The sequence below is a fragment of the Pholcus phalangioides genome, unplaced genomic scaffold (genome assembly GCF_987345545.1).
Source record: "Pholcus phalangioides strain wild (caught in Gottingen) unplaced genomic scaffold, Ppha-v1.0 ptg000017l_1, whole genome shotgun sequence".
Taxonomy (NCBI): Eukaryota; Metazoa; Arthropoda; class Arachnida; order Araneae; family Pholcidae; genus Pholcus; species Pholcus phalangioides.
In genome coordinates this window covers 51734790-51761712 of record NW_028301610.1, presented here as the reverse complement: position 1 = coordinate 51761712, position 26923 = coordinate 51734790, and the positions used below count along the sequence as shown (strand labels likewise).

Sequence of the window (26923 nt, the reverse complement as noted above, 5' to 3'; positions counted from 1 at the left end):
CTGTCCTTCTTAATTTCCTCGATCTGATTTTCATCATAGGTAAACCACCATAACTTTCAACTAACCTGGGAGGTACATGGGGATATAGGGAGGATATAGATCTTTAAGGGGAAGGACTAATGTGACGAATAAGTTTGAGGGACTGCTGCAAGCTCTCCTGGTTTGAATCATTGTGACCATATGACCATATATGAGACCAACAATAATCTGTGTTTAACTACTACTATTTAACCGTACATGTACCGCCACATTCTTACACATTTCTTGAGAATTTCTAATGAAACTGTACATACTGGAATATGTGTGTTCTGAGTGTATGTGTGCTCTTAACATATGTTATCCCAGTTTTTTTTCCTCTTTGGCTTTTGACTGAAATAATTTATCTTTTAAAATCTCATAATTAATAAAATTTAAAAGATAATCATTATCTTCTCCTAGTTTCTTTAGAGCCACCAGTGTTGATTGATCTGTGCGACTCGGAGGATACGAGTCATTGCCCAGAGATTACTGTTGTGGAAAATCTTGTGAACAGTAATGGCACAGAAATTCAAGAACAACTTGCCTCTGCTGAGAGTCTACAGGAATTTCAAAGTTCGTGCATTTCTGTTAATAGTTGTGTCGATTCAGCAATCTGTGGTGGTGATAATGATCAGCAAGGGAATGACAAAACTCCTGCAGAGATTAGTGGTATGTGCTCGATCTTTTTACCAAAAAATTATGCTATGTAAGAAGTTTCTACTTTAATTGCAGATATTTCCACAAATTATTCATACGGTTGTACTATTAATTTGATAGATTTTTGAATGAATTGTAAAACATCTTGCATTTTTATCATCTTCAGAATCAAGTGACATCTTACATGTTGTTTGTGATGCTGATACAATGTCTGACTCCCTTCCAAGTAAAGATTCTGGTTTGTCTACTAAAATGGATGAAACAGAAAAATCTCTTCAAAATGTTGAAAACCAGGCAAGCATTTTGCATTTTATCTACCTACATCTACTATATGCCTACTATGTATACTCGTGTATAAACCTGTCTGTATATAAACCACCCCCTCTTCCCAGTTGAAGACCACTAATCAAAAAAGCTAAAACCTGTGTTTTAGCCAACCTCTAAAAAGCAGATAAATTTTAGAGTAAAAATATATTTTTAAGACAGGTGGCCAACTTCTTTCTGTTCGGGGGCCCAACATGGTGGTCAGATGTGGTGTCGTAGGCAGCACCAGTAAAATTACCAGTTCAACCCACACGGGTAAAAGGCTTACATCCTGGAAGGGACAGAGCCTGGGTCGTGTCTAGTCTGACAGTAAAATTACCAGGAAAATTCAGATTTTGTATATGCCATAAGTAATACAGTTGAACCACCTCTTATAAGGGAGTTGGGGGAAAAAATAGTGAAACTATTTGTTACACGCGAACTTTGTTTTATCCGTACTGAGAGGCTTAAAAAATAATACGCTTCAGCAAAATGAAACATAATTTAAATGCACTATACTAATTTTTGAATAATTGGAGCATTTTTAAAATAAATGGAGATTAGAATGAGTTCAAAAGGTGTTAAAACTTCAAAATCTTGCATAATTAAATACACAAATGAAAATATTTGTTCTTTTCTTCATGAAAGCACATTTGATTTTCATGAGTTTTCATTATGATTGTGGATGTTAAAAATTTTTTGTCAGAACAATTTTTTCCTAAAAAAATACGCAGAATGCAACTTTTTTTTTTTTACCACAAGAGCTCAGTTACTGGAACATTTTTTTTATCAGTTTTTTTCTGAGCTCTTTCTATGAGCCTCTCCTTGTAAATTTTTAGTTAATTTTCCGAGGACCTCTTTGCTCTTCAAAATCGTGGATAGCAAACTTCAAGGAATCCTGAACTGCTTAGATACATCATTTTTTCCACTTTCAAAACAGCTTCAATTTTTATAGCAACAAATTAACTTGCACATGATAACACCACAGCCAATGTCTGAATCTAGCTAAAGATTGGCAAATGTGCACTACAGATGTTTTGGCAGTTATATTCGTTATATTCTAAGGAATATAATCTCAGTCTTTTCTTCTTAATAAGATTTTCTGCAAACAAATTAGGATTCAGCAGAGAAAGATTTAAATAATAAAGTAGAAGAGAGGGAGGATTGCTTGTAACAACAAATTGCTCATAGCAAACTTTATGATCAATTTTAGTGTTCAAAAAGATAGCAAGATATAAAAACGTGGTAAATTATTTTTGTCACCAGAAATAAATGAATTCAAGTAGTTTGTTGATTAGGAAGTCTGCTGTTAGAACCAATAACTCAATCACGCACATTTACTTTAACAAACAGTATTTTTACCTTGTTGGGAAGGCCACACACCACTAACCTGGCCCATGGGCCAGCTGTTGGCCACCCTTGTTTTAAGACATGAAAAATAATCAAAACCATTAAAATCTTTTCCCACTTCCCATTTTATTCAGCAATGATGCATTTTTCTATTATATCAATGGATATGCATAGGCAAGAAGGCGTGAGTGTGCATTACATTTCTGTCTGCTGGCCAGATATGCAAGATGGCTACTGTTCAGTGGGATTATCATGTTGTGTGGATTAATATTTTTTTTGGAAACAGTTTTCATATAGAACTGTCTTAATACATGAGCCCACTTGGGTACACTGCCCTGGGTTAGCTTATATCCCAGAAATTTATCCCTTTTCCTTTATGAGTCATCTTGAAACATTCATATAAAATCAATGTTGATTAAATTTTTTATGATGAGATGTTCATTTTAAACAACCTCTTAATGTTACAGGTCTTTCTAACAATCACTGCCCTAATAAATGAAGTGATGAACGACAATACATTTAGTATGGAGACCACAAAACTTTGCGATCAGATGAAGTTGATCCAAGGTTTGTTGTGTTTTTATTCTTTTTTTTTAAATGTTTTTTGTTAATTTTAAAATTTTATGTGTTATGGAGGGGGGAGGATATGTCCTATATTTTGTGTTTAAATCTTTTTTGTGTGCCATTCCTCGATTTACGATCTTTTAAACTTGCAGTAATTCAAATGAAAATTCTCAGACTTGTAAACACAAATACAGTGATACCATGGCTTATGAATTTTTCCGCTAATGAAGCTTTTTTTGTATTTTTTCTGTCTTGTTAACGAATATGAATTTGTCTGACGAATATTTTCATTGATATGGATGCATGCACTGACATTAAACAGCCTCGCCATGAGCTAAATTTGAGCGCAATTATTATCTTCCATCAGGCACAGAAATGAGCTGACCGCAACAGAAATGGATGGGGGACACCTACAAACTTGACTAGGCGTTTTATCAAAACCTGGTGTCAGTTGCGTGCATAGTGTAAAATAAAACGACCTTCAGCATCTCTCATCTTGCTGTAAATTTCCATTCATACAGTTTTGAAGCTGTTCATTTTATGTATATTTCGATCAATTTTTGTCTCTTTTTATGACACTCCTTGTTTTACAAAAAAATTTGTCTTTAAATTTCGGGCTGTGCCTGGAACGAATTAAATAATTTTACATATAAACGTACGGGAAATCACATTTCGACTAACAAATGTGATTTTAGAATGAATTATCTTTGTCAGCCAAGGTATAACTGTATTCAATTTGAGAGCGTAAAGTGCACATGTGAAAAAATCTGTATTTAGAATACGAAGCTTCGCTGTGTTTTCAGAAAATCAAATTTTGAAGTGATATTTGATTCTATTATTGAACTGGACGTGGACCTCATAAATATTCCTCTGGCAGAATCTCTAATGAACTGGTGTATGTTGGAAAATGTTGTGCATGTATGCTGCATAGCCCAAACATATTTATGATGTCAAAGTTATACATGTTTCACGTTTAAGAAGTATGCCATCTGTCTTTAATATCAGAAGGAAAAGTGGCAGATGCCTGAATATATCATGTCTGAAGGTCTGTATGCTGTTCTGTGAAGTTACTCGTTTCACTATTAGAATCTACTTTGTACTGCACTGCTTCACCATGTGAACCAGTCTTCCATTTGAAAAAGTCTCTTCGCAGAGAGCAAGCGACCCAGTGACGGATCAATGCCAGTCGAGGCCCTGTTCACAGAAGAAAATATTGGGCCCCCTTAAATTTGAAAAAAGTGTGAACTTTGGGTTTTTCGGGCCCAGGTGTGCACCTGCCCTTAAATCTGCCTCTGAAGCGACCTTCAAAATAATACAGTGAAACCTGTATGGAATGTCAAGAGACTGAAATAATATTTTGTTCTAGGGAAATTTTCATTTTATGAAAGGTGCAAATCAAAGCACTAATTATTGAACAGACTATTTATTTTGATTACGTTTAAGGCAGGTTTCATTTTACTTACATAAAAACTGAGAATTGAGGCATCTGTCGCTTTTACTTTAAATGTGGGAGACAGATGGCAGCACTGAAAATGTAAGCTGTTGACGGAGTTATGTCTAACTGTCCATGTACGGCCCTGTTCAGTGCATGCAAGTTCTAAGGAAATAAGTTTTGTTTCTATGGCATAGTGAGGCATGTGAGAGTATGCAAGTTCGATTCTCCATAGAGGCAGTTGAATTTTCTTTCCTGAATTCATCTTCGCATCAGCCTGTTGTTAAAAACTTCAGGTGGCAGTACTTCTCAAACATGACACATGCATAACTTGAACATCATAATGACATTAGAGCTACACACATAATTACTTTCCAACATGCACTGATTTGTATAATATTTTATCATGTGTATATATTGTTTATAATTTGTGTTAATTGCATTTTTAATTGGGTTGCTGTATTTTTGAAATATATGACAACCATATTTTTATGGGCATCTTTTTATCAGCCACCTTGTCGGGCATTTTGTCTGTTGTGGCGTTTTATTTGTATTTGTTTGAATAAGTAGCTTTTCTTCGTAACAGAACTCTATTGCACATTAAAATTAAATTTGATGTGTATGTAAAATTAGTGTTCGCTTTCTTCATCAGTACTTCATGATGTAACTACAAAGTAATCTCGAACACTTTTGACTTGGTGGAGGGGCCCTGGGCAGGGAAAAGTAAACAGAAGACCTCAACTTCGGAAGAATGTCTAACATTTTTCAACAAAGATATTTTTTTTAAATTTCAAGCCCTAAATTAGTGGAGTCCATGCTTTCTATGATTATTTATTATCTGTGCCTGTGCGTTGCACTTTGACTTGATTAATTTGATTCTTCGATTTACATAATTTTTGATTTCCTTGCACTGTATGTAACCATTGACATAGCAATAAATTTTGTTTTTGCCGGAGATGCCCTGGCGAAGTGCTTACGTTGCTTCTTGCGACAGAGCTTGGGTGTCTCGCGATTTGTCCAGTTTCTCCAGTAAAGCCCATGCAGAAATGAGATCTAGCTTGAACAGTCCCCAACGTTCCAAGAACCTTATTTGGCAAATGAACTTCCCCAGCGTAACTTTTGTTACTTAAACTGTTCCGTTTGGGTATATAGGATTTTATGGTGAGTTTTAAGTATATGGCAATGCTGTTAACGAGCTCTTTTTTTAATGGGAGCCAAAAAATAGTCTGTTCCTTTTTCTCAAACTTTTTCATAGTGATGAGTAAACGAGGGTTTAATAACATTGTGGTTTATGAGAGCTGGAAGGGTCTGAAGAAAAATGACGACTTAACCAGAGTGACGACTTATCAGGGTGACAACTTAACGAGGTTTTACTGCATCCCAGTGTATCTTCACAGATAACACTTGGGAACAACTTTTTTTTATTGCATTTATACAAGCGCTTGATCTTACTTAATTTGAGTGTATGAGTAAGTCTGAAATTAGTATTTCCTGTAAGCTCTAGATTTTTTTCAAAATAACATTTTTAGTTTTTTTCTGAATTTATTTTTTCTGGCAAGCAAGAATTTGAGTTTATAATTCTTGTGTTTCTGGACTTCACAAGGGAAATCCCGTTTGATGCTCCACCATTCTTTGTCCTAGTGGCCTTGGTAGTGCACTTCCATCGTCTTGAAATCTTGATGAAAGCGTCTCCCTGTTCACCCCTTACGGCCCCAAGATTCTTGGGGGAATTTATCAAGGAGACTAAACAGGAAATATAGCTTTACACTCATGTTACACCCGAGCTCACGAAAATCCAACAGTTATTCTAGCAATCATGATCTCACAGTTATCTGTCTTTTTGTTACCAAGAAAATTTTGTATAACTGCCTTAAAAGACATCCACACATGCTGACTTCTCCTTTTCATTCATCTTTGTGACAGATTAAGGATCACTCACAAGGACATGAATTTGAGGTCTCACTTGCTGTGATCTTCTCGAAAGACAGAGCAGGAAAGAAAGAAACTATATATTCGAAACATTCACCACCAACATTCAATGCTTTGATAAACTGTTTCAGTAATCCACGCTTGAGGTGAAGTGGAAGAAAAACGATGACAATTGGATCACTTGCAATGTTTGTCATGCCTGCTTACTGAGCTTTATGGACGGTCCAGTGTTTGCCTCGAGCTTGACTGCCCCATATGCAAAGAAAGCATGGAAATTTTGTGAATCCTTTCTGTTGGCCAAGTAGGATGTTAACTATTTTCAGATCTATACAAGTGATCCAATTATGTACAACTAATCTGCAAGAACTAAGCTAGTGTAAGTCATTAGTCGATAGCCCAGGACCTTTGGTCATGTATCAGTATACAGGGTGTAAAGTTAAGTCCTTAGACACCCTTTATCTTTTGAACGGTTGGTTATAGAAGCATACTTTCAGTAAGAAAATTTATCCAAATAACATGTCCATCTTGGATATGTCATTTATTTTACTAGGAGCCACATAGATGTATCAAGATATACAAAATTTAATTTTTTTATATGGGCCCCCCCCCCTGTCCTCCAACTTCTAATTAGAAGAAAGTTGTTGCCCTGTCTCTTTTGTGATCCCAACAACAAAAAAAAAATCCTCGTTTCTAAATGCAATATTCACTGAGATATTCGAATTGGAAAAACAAAAGAAATTTGGGGGGAAAAAACAGCTTTAATTGTATTTGCTGTGGATGCAAGTCTGGATTCTGCTTTACGTTACAACTCTGATTGTCGTAAATTACAGCAGCTATAAGTGATCTATGAGAACTTTATGCCATCGCTGTTGTGTGCTGACCGCATGATATAAAGCTGCTGCCATATGGTTGCATTAAAAAAAAAAACATGACAGATCTGGTGCAGATCCATGAAGGGGAGATTTATTTTATAGGTTCGTTGGATCATCCCAAATTTTATGAAACAGATTTTTCACAATTATTCATGGTTCTTGGGATGCCTATCTCCATCCTCCTCTAGATCCACACCTGTTCCAGATAGCATAAAAATTGAAAGCAAAATATACACAGCAGCCTCTTATCAAAAAGTTTGTGAATTCTGATGGTCTCTGTTCATATGATTTCATATAAAAAAAGTTGCTGCTTTTTGAATGTCTTGCATTATTATGTTGTAGAGCAGCATAGGACCTGCCTGGGGGAAAGGGAGCACTTTTCCTTAATTCATTTTTTTAATTTTTTCACAATTTTGTTTTTCTGTTTTTCTGATGTGCAGAGGAGGCTCCACCCTGGGAGAATTTCTATATTTTTGGATTTTTCAAAGGCGTGTCTGTTTCTGTTTTTGAGAGTGTCCAAATTTGATTATCTTTATTCACTCATTGTGAAATTCTTTTTTTCCCAAGGAAATGATGCAGTTGATCCAAACACAGCAGAAGCACAATGGACAGAAAGACTTCTAAAAAGAATGAAAAAATCTTTGGAAAAAAAACATGGGACGAACAGTGAAGACAATATAGAAGACATAATAAAGGGAAAAGAACTTGCTATCAAAAGCCTTCACATAGCTCTTGAACATAACGAGAATTTTTCCAGGGAAGTGGATAACCTGAAAAAGCAGCTGGATTCAAATAGTTCATCACTCAAGAGTAAAGAAGCGCAAATGCTGGAAAAGGACAAAATGCTGCAATCAAGATCAGAAAAGATCCAAAAATTGAAAAAAGTGATGTGTGAAAGAGACCAAATACTTCAATCCAAAACAGAAGAGATCCAAATAATGAAGGAAAATATGCAGGTGAAAGACCAAATGCTACTTTCAAAAGCTGAAGAGATCCAAAAAATAAAGGAAAACAGCGTGGGAAAGGACAAAATGCTGCAATCAAGAGGGGAACAGATCCAAAAGCTGGAGGAAGCGATATGTGAAAAGGATGAAATGCTGCAATCGAGCACAGAACAGATCCAAAAACTGCAGGAAGTGATGTGTCAAAAGAATGAAATGCTCCAATCCAAGATGGAAGGGATCGAAAAAATGAACGAAGATCTGCTAGAAAAAGACAAAATGCTGCAGTCAAGAGTGGAACAGATCCAAAAATTGAAGGAAGTGATATGTGAAAAGGACCAAGTGCTTCAATGTAAGAGGGGAGAGATTGAAAAAATGGAGGAAGTCCAAATGCTACGGTCAAAAGCCGAAGACATCCAAAAAACTGAATTGCAATCAATGTCGGAACAGATTCAAAAATTGAAGAAAGCTATGGATGAAAAGGACCAATCCAGTATGGAAGAGATCCAAAAAATAAAGGAAAACAGTGTGGGAAAGGACAAAATGCTGCAATCAAGAGGGGAACAGATCCAAAAGCTGGATGAAATGCTGCAATCGAGCACAGAACAGATCCAAAAGCTGGAGGAAGCGATATGTGAAAAGGATGAAATGCTGCAATCGAGCACAGAACAGATCCAAAAACTGCAGGAAGTGATGTGTCAAAAGAATGAAATGCTCCAATCCAAGATGGAAGGGATAGAAAAAATGAATGAAGATCTGCTAGAGAAGGACAAAATGCTGCAATCAAGAGTGGAACAGATCCAAAAGTTGAAGGAAGTGATATGTGAAAAAGATAGAATTCTTCAATCTCAGATGGAAGAGATCCAAAAAATAAAGAAAGATATACTGGAGAAAGAACAAGTGCTGCTGTCAAAGACCAAAGAGATCCAAAAAATTGAATGCAAGATGTTGGAAAAAGACCAAGTGCTGCAATTGAGAATGGAAGTGATTCAGGAAATGCAAGAAAAGTTGTTGGAAACAGATAGAACGCTAAAATTTAAAACAGAGGAGACAGAAAACTTTAAGGATGAGATACGAAAGCTGCAGGAAGAGTCTGATTTGGTAAAAAGTGATTTTGAGGAAGCCATGCAGAAACGAGCTGACGAATTTGTTGCCAAATTTCAGTCCAAAGATGAACTCATCTGTAAATTGAAGCGACAGCTAGTCTTAAAACAAAAGTGCGTGTGGGAACAGAGAAAGCTTAAGTTTGTGTTAAAGTCAAAAGTCGCAAAGCTTCAGAAGCAGTTGAGAGATTTAACAAAATCGAAGAAATCGACATTCGAGAACAAAAAATCGCAGTGTGACTTACCAAACCACAAAATAAAAAACTTGGAAGAGATGTTTGCAGAGAAGGTGGCAGAGCTAGACAGGGAACGTAAAATGAAGATCACTTTGGAGCAGGAGCTTGAGAACCAAAGGAAAGAACAAGAATTACAGTCGATAGCCTTTAAAAGAAATGTCCAGAACATCATAGAAACTTTTCATCACGGCATAAAAAATCATAAGGACCAGATCGAAGTCCAGTTGAAGAACAAAGAGGATAAGCTGATGAGGCTGCAGAATGAGCTAAAAAATCAGATGGAGGCTATCAAGAAAGAAGTGTGGGTGAGTACCTTTTTCACTTATTATGTCATTAGGTGAATTGCAACGTGCGTGACCATTGCTAATCAGATTTGGCAGCGTACATCAGGTATTTTGGGATACAGTTACTATTTAAAGTATAGTAAAACCTGTCTTAAACGAAATCACAAGGAACCAAGATTCTTCCCCTCATTGAACACAGATTTCCGCTGTATAAAGGTTTAATTGACATAATGTATGAAATTAGGTTTTCACAGCATCTGCGTAAAACTTCACCCCATGCTATTCCTCTTCTGAATTGACAACATTTACGTTATTTTTAACTTTCTCTAAAAATTTTAAATGAGGGTATCGATATACTTAGTGTCAGATTCAGTTTGTACATCGTTGTCTATGTTTATACAATCCTCAGCACCAGGGCCATAACTAGTATTTTTGTGGGGGGCAATATGATTCGGTTTTACCTACCATTGTGAAATCCAATGATTTTATAACTGTTTTTGTTCCCACTTAAAGTTTTCTGTCACCCCCCTCAAGTTTTGCCACTCTGGGCAGTTGTTAATTCGCCGCCATCTAGTTCTGGCCTTGCTCAGCACTGCGATCACGAAAAGCTGCTTGCACGCAATTTTGTAAGTCTTGCATATTATTTGAAAATCCAACCCTTGCACTGATCTCTGCCATAGAAAAGCTTGCTTTTCGGAAAAATTTTGTTGCAGAAAGCAACTGCTTCACCTGGCTTATTAAAACCACAGCATCAAGTATGGAAATGGTTTTTCCTAATCTAAGGGTGGATGATGTAGAATCGTGTTTCTCAATCTCTAGGCATCCAGAGTTACACAGGGTCGCGAGTGATTTGAATTTTAACTTTCCTCCTCTAATTTCCCTTTAGTCGTACGTATGACTGGTGCTTCCACTTGGAAAAAAGAAATGTGCCTGGTCGTGAGCTTCCAAAGGTAGACAACCATTGATGTAGAACCCACATTGGCAAGCAGAGATTGCATTAAAAAAAATTTGTGCTGCACTTTAACATTTTGTATAATCCCTTGGTCTAGGGACGGGCTAACTTGTTTAGGAGCAGGTCAAAAAAAAAATTGGTAGACCTCACATATGTTTAGACAATGAACCATAATTGTAACTTTTATGCTTAGAAGTGAAGAGCTGCAAATTCTGCAACGAGCCGGATAGAACCTCTGAGCGGGCTGTAGTTTGCCCATCACTAGTCTAGGGTGACCAGAAGAGTTGCCTGCAAAACTGGGACAAATCCCATAAATTGTTAAGAACTATGACATCCATTAATAATAATCAGGACATTTTCAAAACTCTCATTTGGTGGGCATCACAGTGCAAAATAATGATGTATTATGAAAATATTATTGCACAACTTTACCAAAGGCACAAAAGCAAGTAAAACATCAGGATATGGGAGCTATGGTTGTCAGACATCCCGTATATATGAGATTGAAGGACGTTTGCCATGAAAGGTGAGATGTTACATTATATACTCATAATATGTGGGGGGCACTTGAGCACTCTATCTCATATTACATCTATGCTTCTACGTATTATGTAAGTAGCTGGGTATTCCTAATTTTTTGACCACTGGGTGTAGTCTAGTTAATTTATCACAAAAGAAATGTAATTCCAAAGTTATGGTTTCACATTAATTTCTATTTTGTAGAGAGTTCGTTTTTCAGATCCAAAATTTTGTGAAGGGTCGGAAAATAGACCCAAATTTTGGCTTCCGAATTTCTACTTCGTCTCCCAGATTCAAAATTTTTTATATCTCCCAAATTGTGATTGTAAAAAATCCCTACTTTAAGGGGAAAAATTATTCCTATAGAATTCACCTGGAAAAATGATTGTCACTTTAATTTTTTATCCCTGAAATATGATGTGCTATTGCCTCAAATTGCGAATTCCAACATTTGAAATTGACGAGATGACTTGTATCTGCTTTGACTGTATGTCCCATTTCGAGCCCAATGGCGATTTGTTGGCAAGATTTAATTTGAGAGTATTAATGATAAGTAATTTAATATGCTAGTTGGCAATGATTGGCGACGTGGCACTAACCAACAATGGCTTGCTGGATGTCACGTTTTTGCAAAGGAGAAAAATCCCTACAATATTACTTTTCTTCTTGAAAAATCCCTTTTATGTTTATTTTTTATGGAAATTTAGATACGCAAAAATCGGCATAATTCTTATTCTCCAAACTTGGCAGTTGTGCCATCCCCAAAATTCTTTGCAATCACTCTCATCTAGTCCAAAGATGATGTCACTCTCTGCTATTCATACAAAGGTTTTTAACAGCTGGCTGATGCGAAGATATATTTTGGAAAGAGAGAAAATTCAACTGCTCCTGCGGAAAATCGAACCCATGTCCTTTCACTTTCAAGGTGAACGCCCTAGTCCACTAGACTACAGAGGTGGCGAATATCTCAACCTTTTCACAGAGGCACAGTTGAATTTTCTCTTTCCAAAATATAACTTTGCATCAGTCAGCTGTTAAAAACTCTCATCTAGGGTTACCAGACATAATCTTTTTTCATGTCATTTCAAGCACCCTCGTAAGTTTTGGAAAATTCTTTCTTTTGCCTTCCTTTTCCGGTGAATCAGAATTATTTTTCTTTTTTTTCTGGGGGGGGGGGGGAGTTTTTTTTCTTTCCTCCTCTGAAACATATATCTCTTTATTGATATGATTTGTTTTTATGTTTTTCTCTGCATGCATTGACCGATAGCTGTGGAAATTCCCAGAATTTTTTCTGTTTTTGGTTTTTTTAGTGGTTTGGTTTCATTTGGGAAAAATTATTGTTGGCTGGCCAGTTTTTATTGGTCAGGATTGTTTTGCCATCTGTTGTGAGAAATTGGGGAAAGTGTCATTATTGAGGGTGCACAGGCCTTCTCCTTTCATATAAACTAGTGCTTAATATAACTTTCGAAAATCGTAATAAACTTTTCAAGTCAAGGTCAGTCAGAGATCAGTTGAACAGAGTTCGTGAATAATTTCAAGGTATCACTGAATTCCAGAATCATGCATATCTAGTTCACAAGCCCATCGAATACACTCAACAGCTTTCCGAAAATCTGGTAACCCTATTCTCATCTTCATGCCCTTTTCACATTCTTCATTTCTTTTTTAAATTCATTTTACGCCATCGTAAAATGTCTATTTCATACTGATCGTAATCTCAGTGAGATTAAATTACTTCTAAAAATACAAGTGAAAGAAAGTTTGTTTCTTTACTAAGTTTGAAGGATGGTTAGATGTTGCCAACAAAAGAAGCACTATTTCAAAACCAAAAAAATACTTTCTTCACACACACACACACACACACACAAGTAATGAAAATTCTCATCTATATCTTATTGAGGAATAAAGATGCATACAGTATGCTGCAACGTCCCTTATGGGAGTTGCTTGCTCGGTTCGAAATATCCAGTAATTGTAGTAGCAAACGACAATTGGAAAATTATTACAAATAAACTTTCACATGAAAATATTATTTATTAGGTTCAAATGTATAAGTTAGACAATTTTAACACTAGATTAATTCAACATAGAACCCTCTATTAGACATTGACAGAAAGATACGGTCTCACCGGTTTATGGTCATCAATAATCAATCTTCTATGCCGGTCAGATGTCCGATGTTGATAGTCACTTCGGCGTAGGGTAGCCCCCGTAAGTATCCGTGGAGGTCTCTCGGTCCCACAGTTCGATCAGCTCCAGGGGGGCCTCTCGGTTGTGGGTTGGATCTATTCCAGCAGGGGCCTCTCGGTTGAGGGCCGGATCTCCAAGATGTTACTTTACTGCACGTAGCCTTGACAAGGCCAGCCGCTACGTTATTTTCCGTCTCAGCAATGAAGTATTTCGACTATGAAGATAAATTAATGCTTTCGATTCCGGACCTGCCGGGAAACAAATTCAGATACTATAAACTATTTCATTTTGAATAACTATTGGATCATTTTCCCAGCCTAAGGTCAAATGATATGGTAGCAAGATGGAGAATCGTCCAACTAGAGGGCTTCAGTTGAATGAACAAAACAAAGGAAGAGCGCAAATGCGAGAGTTGTTACAACGTAGGCCGGTATTTAAAGTAAAAACTTCCGACCGCATGTGTCCAACCAAGCCAATCGGCTTCAAGGTCACCTCATTTGCATGCGATCGTAGGCGGACATCATAACGATCGGCCTTGATCGTCGCCATACGATCACCGCTGCCGATGAATAGCAACAATATTTATGACAACAGATTTACATGACGGCGACTTCTGACTTTTACGCCAGGGGACCATCGGCACGTTACAATGCTAGTACTACTCTTGTGCAACTGTAGTAGTCGAGTGATCATAGTGACGGACTCGTGTCACGAGGTTTTTGATTCAAACCCCACCATCGTGGTCAGCTGAAGTTGGTTTTCAACTTTGAGGCATGAATGCGAGCCAATCTCTCCTTTAAAAAGTCTCGCCACAGAGAGCAACAGACCTACAAACAGTACAAATGTAATTCAATCATAATACATCACACTCATTTCACTTCTGAAATATAGATGGCAGCACTGAAAAATCAAACACCACTATATACACATTCAGACTGTTAGGCACACACACTCAGTTACACTCCGGCACAACTCACTAGGTAGTAAATCGCCCATAGATGGTGATAGACCTGAGTTGTGCTTAGAATGAATGAAAGAAAGAAAGTACTACCCTTTTTTTTGTGATTGTCGTGTTCTAGTAAAACCAACATTTGAAGCATTTACAGAGAGTTGCCAATTTTCGGATTTAGCCTGGCAATGCTGGATTTCATGACATTCTTTGGGCTTCCAAATTATGAATTTATATTGCCGGTTTTCAATTATCGCGTCATCTTAAAAATAATGAAAACTTGTAATACAATAACTGTTTTTTGCTGCTACAGTTTTTATTTTTAGAAAACTACCCCGTCATGCAAAGGTGCAGTAGCCTCTATGAAGGTTTATCAAACTGTCAAAGCCATATACATCTATGAGTGTTAACAAACATGGCAGCCCCGTTCACATTGAACAATTTTTTTTTATTTTTGCATGTTTTATCATAAATTAACAGGTAGATGATTCAATGATCATTTTCTCTGTGTTACTATCACTGACCATACTTTATAGTGGAAATTACAAAAACCAAGGATCTACATACCAGGAAATGCAGGACATCGCCAGTTATGAGCAAAAAGTTCTCAATTTATTGCTGAAAATTGTTCTTGCAGTCGCAGCCGAAGGTAGATGGAGAATGCAGCGTGGGGGTGGGACAACATTGTAAAAATGTCCAGTGAATATCAGAAATTCATGGAAGCATTGTTGAAAAAATTGGACTTTCTTTAGAATAGTCAGCCATATTTGTCATCTATGTTTTGTAAAATATGGACGATATGATCGCCTTATATATTACTTCTTATTTTGATTCCTATTATACCCATAAAAATTTTTTAAAGTTCAAAGGTATGTTTGCTGGATTTTTAAGTAAATTGCCACAGATTTTTGTAAAGTGCATGATTTTTACCTTCTGGAGGTTGGCAGGTCTGCATTTATTATTGTTTTCCAGATAATTCCAAGTTTTTTAGATAATCCAAAGTGGCCTGGGTCCCATCCACCTCAGATTGTCTGGACTCTACTGTAATTGGTTGATGAGCATCAAGTAGCATGTTCATGACAATATAATATGTAATTTTTTCTTCTTTCCCCCATACAGTGCCACACCTGCGGGAGAAAAGGAGAACTCCAATGCTGCTTCGGAACTTATTATTGTTCTGAAATATGTCAGTCAATTGATTTTGAAAGACATAAATATGAATGTGACGAATCGAAAAATAATTTGCTGATGTTGCAAGGATCATTTGCTGCTGCTGCCTCCGCCCCCATCGATCCTAGTTGCATCGAAATGACTTGTTGCAATGCAGAAGATTCGCCTCTCGTCGAGTAGTCCAAACGTGTGAGGGTCAAGGGTAGTTCATCAAGGTCCATCAAAGGTAGGTCATCTAATTATTTTCACTCTAATTGAGCGGTGGTTTTTTTTTTTTTGTTCAGATGACAGATGGTTTTCACGTTTTCAGATATGACACCTGAGTGTATGTGCATGCAGACTTGTCAGTATTAACCCAAAAAATGGGGATTAACTTATAAGATCTACAGAGGAATTGTAATTATAAGTTCCCGTACTCTGGGTATTTTTTTTCAAAAACTGCTTATCCAAATACAGCCAAATTTTCAGGATATCTTAATGAGACAATGAGAAAAATTTATGCAATAAAAAAGTTCAATTTTTGACCACCAGGTGAAAAAATGTTTTTTTTTATTGCATTTTTCTTTTTTTTCCATGGTACATAAAGTGTATACACCAAGTTTTAATGGAATGTGTCCACCAGAACGGATGCAACAGAGGTAGTTTCAGTATGCTGACACTGCTCGGACCAATGTAGCACCCGTCAGTATACTGACACTACTCATTGCCCCACCCTTCCCCAGCGTCAAAATTGGAGGCAATTGAACTAATGTATATGCAAATATATGAATTGAGATGATCATGCCCCCCCAGATTTTCAAGCCAATCTCTGCCTATGGAGCTATGTAGTGCCAATTCTGGTGGACGTACTCCATTGAAACTTGATTATACGCAATATGGACCAATAGAAAAAATAATAAATTCAATTAAAAAAACCGCCACCTTCCCACCTGGTGGTCAAAAATTTAACTTTTTTTAAATTTCGTAAATCCCTCTCCCATGGTGTCATTAAGATATTCTGAAAATTTGGCTGTATTCGGATGAGCAGTTCTCGAGACAAACTACTGAGAGTACGAGAACTTTAATTATAATTGCCCTGTATATGCTCAAAATTGGGAGTAATTAGTTTCATTGGGGGAAAGGGGGGGGGGGAAAGATAAACCATGTTTTTTATGGGCGTATTTTTTTCAGTCTCCTCATTGGGCATTTTGCCTGTTGTGGCCTTGTATTGGTATTTATAACTGATCGTATATTATGTTTTAATCAGGGGCGTCAGAAGTGTTTTCAACCCGTGGGTGCTTACACAGGCGTATGCTGGGGGGCAGCCCCCCCCCCCCCCGTAGGATATCAAAATCTTCAAACTATTTGTAAAAATAAAAAGAAAACACAAATATATTTTTGTAGAAATTCTGTATACCATGGGTGGCTCGAGCCTCGAGGCAAAATTCTCACTCATGCAAGACATTGGTAACGTGTCACTTTGGCATATAAGCGGCATCAGTGAAGCGATTCTGAAAATTCACAATTGTGTCCTAGCTAGAGAAAATGCATCAAAAGTTAGTTTTCTCATTCAGTCATTATAATGCACATAATTATAGTTCGAGTGTTTTTACAGACGAGAGAGAACACATTCTCTCTCTCTAAACTTTTCTGCAATTATTTTTTCTCTTTACTCCTGATATAGTACTTTTCCCTATAGCCATAGGCGTAAAGTTTTTCAAATTGTGGTGGGGGGCGGCTCAGTTTCAATATAACAAAGCTTCGTTTATATGACGTTTCGTGTAAACAAAGTTTGTACGCTCATACAGGTCAAAACGTCAGATAAATGTGAAAATCGTTTTACTGAAAATTTTTGAAAATGACCCCTCTCCTTCTCCAGCCACAGCCCTTTAATAAAGAATTTAATGGTTTTAATCTCATTGGTTTTTATTTCTTAGAAAAAAAAATTGTGATAGGTGCTGTGTGTCGTGTACAAGGTCGCAAGTTTCGATATAAACACTTTCTTTGTGCCTTGAATCTCGTTGTCGATACTTTCATGGATTTGGCCAAGTTTAGTCATTGTCCCTGTGAAGGGGTGAGACCGTGTCCGAGAAAACTTTTATAAACAATACATAGCATTGTCGCTACTCACATATCCGTAAAGTAGGAGTGACCATTAATCAGGGGTTTGAAATGCATACTTTTACTATACAAGGGTGATGCAAGGGTGAATTATTATTAGGCCGTAAAAGAGGGGTGACAGCATCTGAGAGGTGTCTGTTAAGAGGGGTTATGTGTTAATTGTTTTCTCACTAAAGCTCACTGACCTCCAGGGATCCCTAATTAAGAACAGTTGATTTTGAATCTTCGGTTCACGTGTGTTTAGGCGCATTGCCTGTTAGTTCCACTTTTTATCCATATCTGTGACAGGGCCGTCTTAAGAACATCATGAGCCCCAGGGTCGAGTGATTTTTTTGAGGCCCTATCTGGCAAATTCCAGAAATATCAAACAGTTGTAATTTTTGTGAGGCCCCTGTTCTGTTGAGGCTCCCGGGCTGTGCGCGAGTGGGCCCATGCGTTAAGACAGCACTGATCTGTGGTGAATCATCATTTTAAATCAGCGAAAAAATTTAAAAGTTGACGACTCGCAAGCTGTGATTTTTGGTGGGTTTCTAGATAACCCCCCCCCCCCCCACGTTCAGTGAATTTATGATGTGTAAAATAAAACACAATAATATAACTCTTACCCCTCCACCCTTCTTAGCCCTCTAAATAGTGGGCCACGCGTCGAGTAATTGTTATTGCCCTGGGCTGGAGCCCTGTCAGCACCACCCTTGGAGGAAGAGGAGAGGCATGGCATCCATCCCAAGAAAGTCGTGAGAGATGAGCAGGCCTACACATAATCTGCGTTCCCAAAAATCCTCCCAAAACAGTGGTTCTCAACCTTTTTCAAACTACGGCCCTCTGAATTAAATTTCTATGAGTCTACGAGCCGGTCTGCAATATTTTACTTGTTCATAAGGTAATAAATAATTAATAAACAACCAATTACTTTTTAATTCCATTCAAATTAATTGATTAATGAATTAAAACCATTCACACAAACAAACAAATTGATTAATTTAAATACTTTTGAGAGATTAATGAATTTAAAACCCTTTTAATCAATTTATGAGTTGAATTCATTATTATCTTAGTCTTAACGGACTGTTAGACTGTTTTTCCTTTTTGGCACTGTCAGAATAGGTACGTATGAACGAAACATTTCATCAGCAACTGCAAACATCCTCATTGGAAAATATAATTGATCATAAAGCAATCAAAAGGTCTTAATATTGAATTTCATAGAATAATTTTGTATAGTTTTCATTCACAGTGGGGAAGTGAAAATCTCCCCATACATTTAAATTTATTGTGCTGACTTACATCAATGTAACACTTATTTATTAGCACGTTTTGTTAGTGTAAACTATATTTTTACGACCAAATTTTGTATTCAATCTTAGTTAGAAAAAAGGTTATTATATAAAAAAATTCTACATTGTAACTCACCATAAAAGTCAGCTGAAGAGCAGGAGATTGTTCAATTTTTGGCGAAACACTTGTTTAGGTATATTCACGATAAATGCTCATGTAAATTGTGTAACTTTATAAATTTCAAGCGATTTTTCTACTCTAAAATTTGAAAACTTTCCTCTAAATTTGTAACAAAAATTTATATTTGTGAGCCTATCATTTGAATAAATGATCAATACTACACTGGGAAAAAAGCACAGCGGAAACTCGCAACTAAATTCACTGCGTGTAAAGAAAACTGTACATCACCAGTCATGTGCACCTTGATGACCGATTCAAAGCGCAATATATTCAGCAGGTATTTCACTGATTATTCGCTGACATTTACCTTGCACATGTCAATTGCTTCGTTCATTTCGGAGAACAGGTTAATACGTCCTCCATCGTTATAATTGGACTGCTAGAGATTTTTAGGGGTTTTACGACTGGTCATAAATATCGGAAATTCCCAATCATTATTCTACACGGCTTGGCCTCTGGCGAGTAGCGCAAATGTAAAACGTGTGTCTGGATCCCCTGTCCTATTGATGCACCCACTGTATCCCTGGGGCAAAGCAAGAAAGCCTCCACACAACCGAAAATTTAGAGAGAGGTGGGGGGGGGGAAATGCCTCTTTATTGGCGACTAAAGACAAGCAATAGTTTCAGGGGGGGGGGGGAGAATTCAAAACATGCAGATGGCAAAGGTGGATTTTTCATTCTTCCCTTGTTCAATCATGGCCCTGAGAAGGGTGGGGCCGACAGGGCTCCAGCCCCGGGGCCTGCGTCGATTCGCATCATTTTTTTTTTCACATTATAAATTATCTAGTATGTGAGGGCCATGTGTGTTAAATATTTGCGGAAACAATTAAAAATTTTTATTTCTGAGTCTGGGGTACTCAGCTCCTTGCAACAAACCGCTTCTCCAAGTCCGACACCATTTCATCAGTCAGACCTTGGTATAATGTCCCATCTGAGGACCAAATAAATATGACTTCATTAACGGGATGATTTACTAACAAGTAAACGTTTTGCCAGTTAAGCTAGCAGGACTTTAAGAAATTGATATTATAGGCGTGTTGACGTTAAGAGTGGTTGAAGTTATACCTAGGCCTTACTGTATATGAATGATTCCCAGAGGGTGAGCCACATGGCTGAAGGAAGGTCCCACAGTGCTCCTAGCTGCAGTCTCAGGAAGAATTTTTTCCGGTTTTTTACAGGGCCATCATTTCAATTTTTTGTGGGGGGGGGGGGGGCGGCAAAGAACATGTACTCAATGTGTGTGTATATATATACACCATTTTTAGTGTATTTTCAAAAGCCAGGGGAGCAACGACCCCCCCCCCCCCCCAGATGACATGAGAGGCCTGGTTTTTTATCATATAAATTTACAACAGGTGGGGGATTGGGAAATCCTGTCCTGGTACCACAAAACATCTCAATCCAGAAGCCTTGTTCGATGACCTGGATGATACGCCATGCCATGGCGTATTGCGATTAAGCTCTTTATGGGGGAAATACATTCAAATGAATTTTATTTATTAATTAATCAATTAAATTATTTTTGTAGTGAATAAACACTCTAAAGCGCAATTTTTTTTTTGTGGTACTAACAACGCCGATTCAGAAAAGATGCCAACAGCAACAGAAATTTCAGGGCGTGTGATAATGTTGCCTCTCAATATAATGATAATCCCTCTACGAAGATATTTTTTCTTGGTCCGCAATCGTTATATCGAGGTTTCACTGCATTTCATTTAGCTATTGTTTGTTTTTCTCAGTGTTATTAGTCATACAGTATTTTGTCAAAAATGTTTCGGCTCGGGCTCCCGAACTCGATGAGTAAAATATGGCTCTCGGAGTGTACTTGTTTCGGTTTCAATCATTATTGGTCTATTTTTCAACCTTTATTTTCCTCCTGCATGGTCTGGAAGCCTCCTTCCCTCAAGGGTCACGTTCAAACAAAAGAAGAAGAGATGCTTCCAAAGTTTTTCGGCAGCGGAAACAAGAAAGGACCAAAGCACCCTTATATATTCTAAAAACCTTGCAAAGCACCTCCACCCCATATCGTCTCCAGAGATGCATGCCTTCGTAGAGCAACACGACAGAACAAGACGAATAAGGGGGAAGAAAAAATATATTTTTAATTTTTGTTAGGTTTTTGTTTACTGCTGCAAAACACTGTAGGTGCCGCCCCCCCCGATTCTGACACCACACCAAAACATATGCATCTGGATACCTCCATCCCTTAGGCAAAACAGGGGTAAGGGACACAGGCAAATTTTTTTTCGTGTTCGATATTTGCAAAAAAAACAATCAGAAATCTATATAGGAGATTTTTATTTCTGAATCAATTCTGTGGATGCTCTGCCCCGTTCTACAAGAGAGTGTGGGTACTCGAGCACCCCCGGCTCCGACGCCACTGGTTTTAATATCTATTATTTTGTTCTTTTGTGTTGTTTTGAAGACTTGTACTATCAGACTCTAGTCTCCCCCCCCCCATACATGGAGGGATTAGGGGAGTCATCTCCTGTATTGGACCAATACACCCCTCGATTTCTGTTTTGATTGATATTTCAGCAGACAACAAAAGGGGTCATCCAAGTATTATGTCAGCATCAGGGGGGGGGGTCCGATTTTCTGACTTTTTTGATGACAGGGGAGGGAGGGCGATAATTTATGGGCACCCAAAGTAACATTCCCCCTACTGAGCCTTCCACCTAAATGTTTTGCGAATCCAAGTAATCTGGAAATGTATCCGGGCAGCTTAAGTGCTCTGGAACTGTGCCATGCATTACTTAAGTGTTCTGTGATTCTGCCCCAGATCACTTACGTAATCTCGGAGTGTGCCACAGGTAACTTGAGTATAGGAACCGCATTGGGGGGGGGGCCCTGCTTAAGTGATCCACATGTCACTCAATGGATCTCTAAATGTGCCACGGATAGTTTAAGTATCTGGAACTGTGCCGCGTGTCACTTGAGTGATCTGTGAATGTGCCATGGGCCAATCTGAAAATGTACCAAAGGCTGCTTCAATGCTCTGGAATTGTGCCATGGGTCATTTAAGTGATCTATAAATGTGCCGCTTGATTCAATTTTACCAAAATATGTTTGGGGTGCGGCCACGTCAGATAACCCCCAGAGCTTGCTTATGGGTTAAGGGTTTACCATATATGGCTTAAAAGTGTCTCGCAATGAATTTTTTTAAAAAATGTTGTTGAGTTCTTCAAATAGCATTGAAATTAACAAATTGATTATAATATCAGAAGCAAATACCTTTATTTGTTATTTTAATTAAAAATTTTTTTTTTTGCATTAAAAAAATAAATTTTTGGTAGTCTGGGGGCCATGAGATTCCCATGCCCCCCCCCCTATTTCTGATCCCACCAATATGAATTAAGAGGTAGGAGCAGAGCCGATAACATTTTGATGACGGGGGAGGGGTAAAAAATAGCTAAAAATTTGCTGACATAATACTTGAACGACCCCAAATCGAAAATGAAACAAATTTTCTATCATTTCATTTATTCATATAAACTAGTGCTAATCTCAGGCTTAATATAACTTTCAAAAATCGTAACAAAGTTTTCACGATTAGGTCTCAGAGATCAGTCGAACGGAGTTCATGAATAATTTCAAGGTATCTAACCGAATTTAAGGATCATGCATCTCTAGTTCACAAGTCCATCAAATGCACTCGACAGCTTTCTAAGAAGTTGAGAGATTTCTTGCAGTGAATTTTACAAACATTGTCGCAGGGTGTGGATGTTATACAGCACGAGAGCTGCAACATCATTAGATCACAATCGGCACATCATCAGATCGTTATCGCATCTCTGTATCAAGCTTAAACATGATTTTATATCATAATTAAAAACATCCGTATCCATTACAAACATCCGGATTGCCGGACATGCCTCAGGTCAGACTATTAAGTACAGTTGATGCCACTTATCAGAATCATGGATAATGGTATCACTTTTGCAAAGAACAGTCCAATATCATAATATGAGGAAAAAAATGTTTATAGTTATCAGGACTTTTGACAGGAAAAAATTATAACATTATCCAAAGTATTTTTGCACGTTCTGAAGCTAAAGTTTAACCAAATATAATCCCTCTCCCGTAAGTTATCGTTATCAGGCTGCAATACAATGTAGAAGGCTACTACTAAATCACACATGCAACTCTCATTCATATTCCTGTGCAGAACTTCTAATGAATTGGTACATGTTGGAACGTGCATGTCTACTTTCTGAAACTAACTTAAAGCTTGTTTCTGTGTAATGGTTGTTATAGTCCTGCATCTGCTACATATTTTTCGCACTATGAGTGAAGTGCCATGATTGAATGATTTATCGTTGTAGGCCTGTTGCTCTCTGTGGCGAAACTATTTTAATGGGGAGATGGGCTGGCATTCGCACCTTGAAGTTGAGAACCACAGAAAAAAAACTTGAGCCAACCACCACTGTGGGATTCAAACCTGGGTCCTCGTGATGAGAGTCTGTCGCTATCACCACTCAACCACCACAGTGTCTATGTAGCAGGCTAGAGGATATCCTCTTCCTCCCTTCTCCATGTAGCTGGTTTTTTTTTTCAATGGCCTTCCTATAAAGTGAAGGCAAATGTATGACGAAAAAAAAGGTTGTCCTTGAGTTCTTGATCAGTTTCTTTAAGTTGGACAAATTCAAATTTCTTTTCCGGAGAGACTTTCTCGAGAGATCTATGAAATGCATAATTGTACATTTAAAAAAAATATCGAAATTCTCATTCTAATGTAGACAGTTCCATTCTAACGCCTCCCAATGAGGGGAAAAACAAAAATGCAGGAGTTTAGCTCAAAGGAGGGAAAATTCACGTTTTAGAATGGAATTAAAAATTATAATAGTGGAGCAGTTGAACATTTTGCAACCAATTGTGTGGGAAAGAGAAGCAGTTGCCACGTTCTACCATTTACCCAAACAGGATGCATGGGTTCCCATACCTACTACTACTACTTAACCGAACATGCACCTCTCTCGTACACATTCCTCTATGGCAGCAGTTCTCAACCTTTTTTGACTTGCAGAGCCCTTTTCAGTAAATAATTTTTATATCGAAACCCTGTTTGACTAGAGGAGCCCTTTTTGTATATAATTTTTATGGCGGAACCCTGTAGGCCTCTTTTTTTTCATTTATCTGTCAAATTTACTTATTTATTTTATTTTCCTTGAGTGGCCGTGGAGCCCCTGAGAAGTGCACACGGAGCCCCAAGGACTCTGCAGAGCACTGGTTCAGAACCGCTGCTCTATGGAATTTCTAATGAACCGGCATGTGCCAAAGAGAGAGAATGTGTGTTATATATGAGTGTATGCTTGGCCCTAACACATTTATGTTGACAAGTTGCGCTTTTTTCGTGTTTGTGCTGCCATCTGGCTTTCATTTTCTGAAGTAAAGACGGAAATGCTTTAATTATCATGTTTTGTCAGTATTGCGTTGCCTGCTCTCTGCGGAGAGACTTTTTCAAATGGGAGACCAGCTCACATTCATGCCTCGAAGCTTAAAAACGGCAGAAATCCAACTTCAGCCGATCACCACTGTGCTGTCAATGGGGTTTGAACCTGGATCCTCAGGACGAGAGTCCAGCACGATGCCCACACGATTGCACAGTGGCTGTCCTCTGTATCTGCAAACGGAACACTTTTTTCGGATATTGATATTGTTCGGTTATTGTTATCAGAAACACCCAGTTCTGATGCACCCACATTAAGCACTGCAGACCGTATTAAGACTCGTATTGGATTGATTTCCCGGCAGGAACAGAAGTCGATACGAGAAGTGAATGCAAGAGCTGCTTGAGTCATGAGCTGCATATATTTGATATTTGGTCAAATCACTAGTCGTGCCATCCCTATTCCCTCCAACTTTCTTGCCAGTGGGCAGAGTCAGCGTTTTTCAAAAGTTTCATGACAGAAGAGTGGAAGGACTTGAAAGAAAAGTGGATTAGTATGACTCGTCTAAGAAGCCCCTCCGAATCAAGTTTGAATCATGACCTGCAGCTGTGGAATCCCTGAATGTTATTGGATTTCAGCGACCTATCTTGGAAGCCCCTGCAGCCTATAGGTCAAGCATTCCTGTTCTAGTGTGCATATTTTCAGTGCTGTGTACTTCTGTGTAGCATGTCAATTGTTAATGTTTACTTTTCTCTTTACAGAGCTGTTCCATCATTATGAGCGAGAAGCCTCCTAGCATCCTGCCACTGTAAGTTTGATCGATGCAACCAGTCCCTCTAGTATATATATTTCTTTTTTTCTTCATGAGGCTCTTTCATTCGGATTGCGTCATCATAGTCTAAATGTCTCATCAGCGGAGAAAGTGCCATGAACTTCTACTGCGTTGAAATACATATGAAAACATGTGTAATACATAAGTGATATATATATCTTCTTAAGGTGGGTATATCTCCTACAATGTAACGGTCCTCCTCTCATTGTGTACTTACCCTTTACGTGAATTAAAGATTTCATCGGGTATTGGAAATTCATTTTTATATCATTATCACGTGGAAGGAAGTTGATATCGTTTCGTTTCAGCATGTGGATATGTTTATTTTTGAATGTAATATATCTATCTGAGGTGTGTACGTGCGCGCGCACACATGCATTAGAGGTTGGCGACTGATTATGTATTGCTTGCTCGGGTAGCCTTGTAGAGTTATATTTCGTACTCGTATATATTATTGTGCATTCTTTCATGGGAGAAAATACAAATGTCATTGGTTTATCGGAAATTATCCATAACCATATCGGCCATTGGATTATCGTTATTCATAATATCTTGTGTTTCCATTCTCCAGCCAATAAAAAAAAAACTCAAATCGCCATGAAGTTTTCATCTTTCATACTGTACCATTTGTTTGTTAATCAAATGCTAGAATACTTATCAAGTTCTCTGGTATGTGATTTCCGTCATGTTCCTAAATGTAGTTTTGACGAGAAAAAAAATCATGGTTTTATTTCACTATATTTTTCTCCAAATCAGCGGTGAATGTAATTTTGTAAGTCGTATTCGCTTACGCTCTATTCCGAGAAGAGCAATTAAAGAAGGAAGGATGATGCACGAATATATATATTGCTGATAATTAAAAAAATATTCTCCTGCTGAGTGGGAATTTCTAGTATCGAGAACTGATACTGATTGTTAATGAATTATTGTCCTGTAAAGAGTACTACCTACTTGTTTGTAGTGGGGTAGACGTTTCACGAATGTGAAGTTCTAAAAGCTGCGACACTGGAGTTAAGCTCTGAAGTGAGTGTTCTATTCACGCAGGCTCTGATCCAGGGCAATGTGTCGGGAGAGAATGTGTCCGCGTTTCCTGGCAGTAAGTAACATTTGTCAGCGAATGTGCATGCACATGGCTATCAGAGAGAAATTCTAATGGGCGTTGTTTCTTTGACGCAACTTACTAGTTGCAATTTGCAGTTGTGTAAAAATTGGTATTCAGTATTTTATAAGGACCGAAAACTATAACTTTGGGTAGCTCAGGTGGTAGGGTAAAGGATTAGCACTCCGAGGATAATTGGTTCAAAATGAAGGAACATTGATTAGGAAAGTATTGGATATTTAACAGCGCAGGTGCCAACTTGAAATTGGAATTCTCGGCTCCAAATCGGAAATAAAAAAACCCAACAAACTGAGCGTTTGCTGATGTTATTTCGTTCGGAAAAAATTTTCAAATTTACGCATTCTGAAGAACGAGTTGCTGTGGCAAGACTTGTGTCGGGGAGGGGGGGGGGAGGCATTTGTTTGTGTGGATTGATCGGATCTCCCTGTATTTTATGGAATAAACCAATTTTTCTCTAACCTTCAGATGGGTGATCGCCTTCGCCCCTTCTGGATCAGTGCCTGTATGAGTGTTTTTGAGAAATTTGACAGCAATTGAAGGTTACTTGTGATGTTTTCT

At 37.9% G+C, this 26923-nt stretch overlaps 1 protein-coding gene across 1 annotated transcript; it reads left to right on the top strand.

Moving 5' to 3' along the window:
• Positions 1–882: 882 nt before the first annotated feature.
• Positions 883–15568, top strand: LOC149074087 (uncharacterized; the record flags this gene model as incomplete). The annotated part of the gene is made up of 4 exons (XM_089247314.1): positions 883–969; positions 2796–2895; positions 7693–9710; positions 15419–15568. Coding segments are annotated over exons 1-4 (2355 nt in total), but the record flags the coding sequence as incomplete, so codon positions are not given.
• Between the last annotated feature and the right edge of the window lie 11355 nt (positions 15569–26923).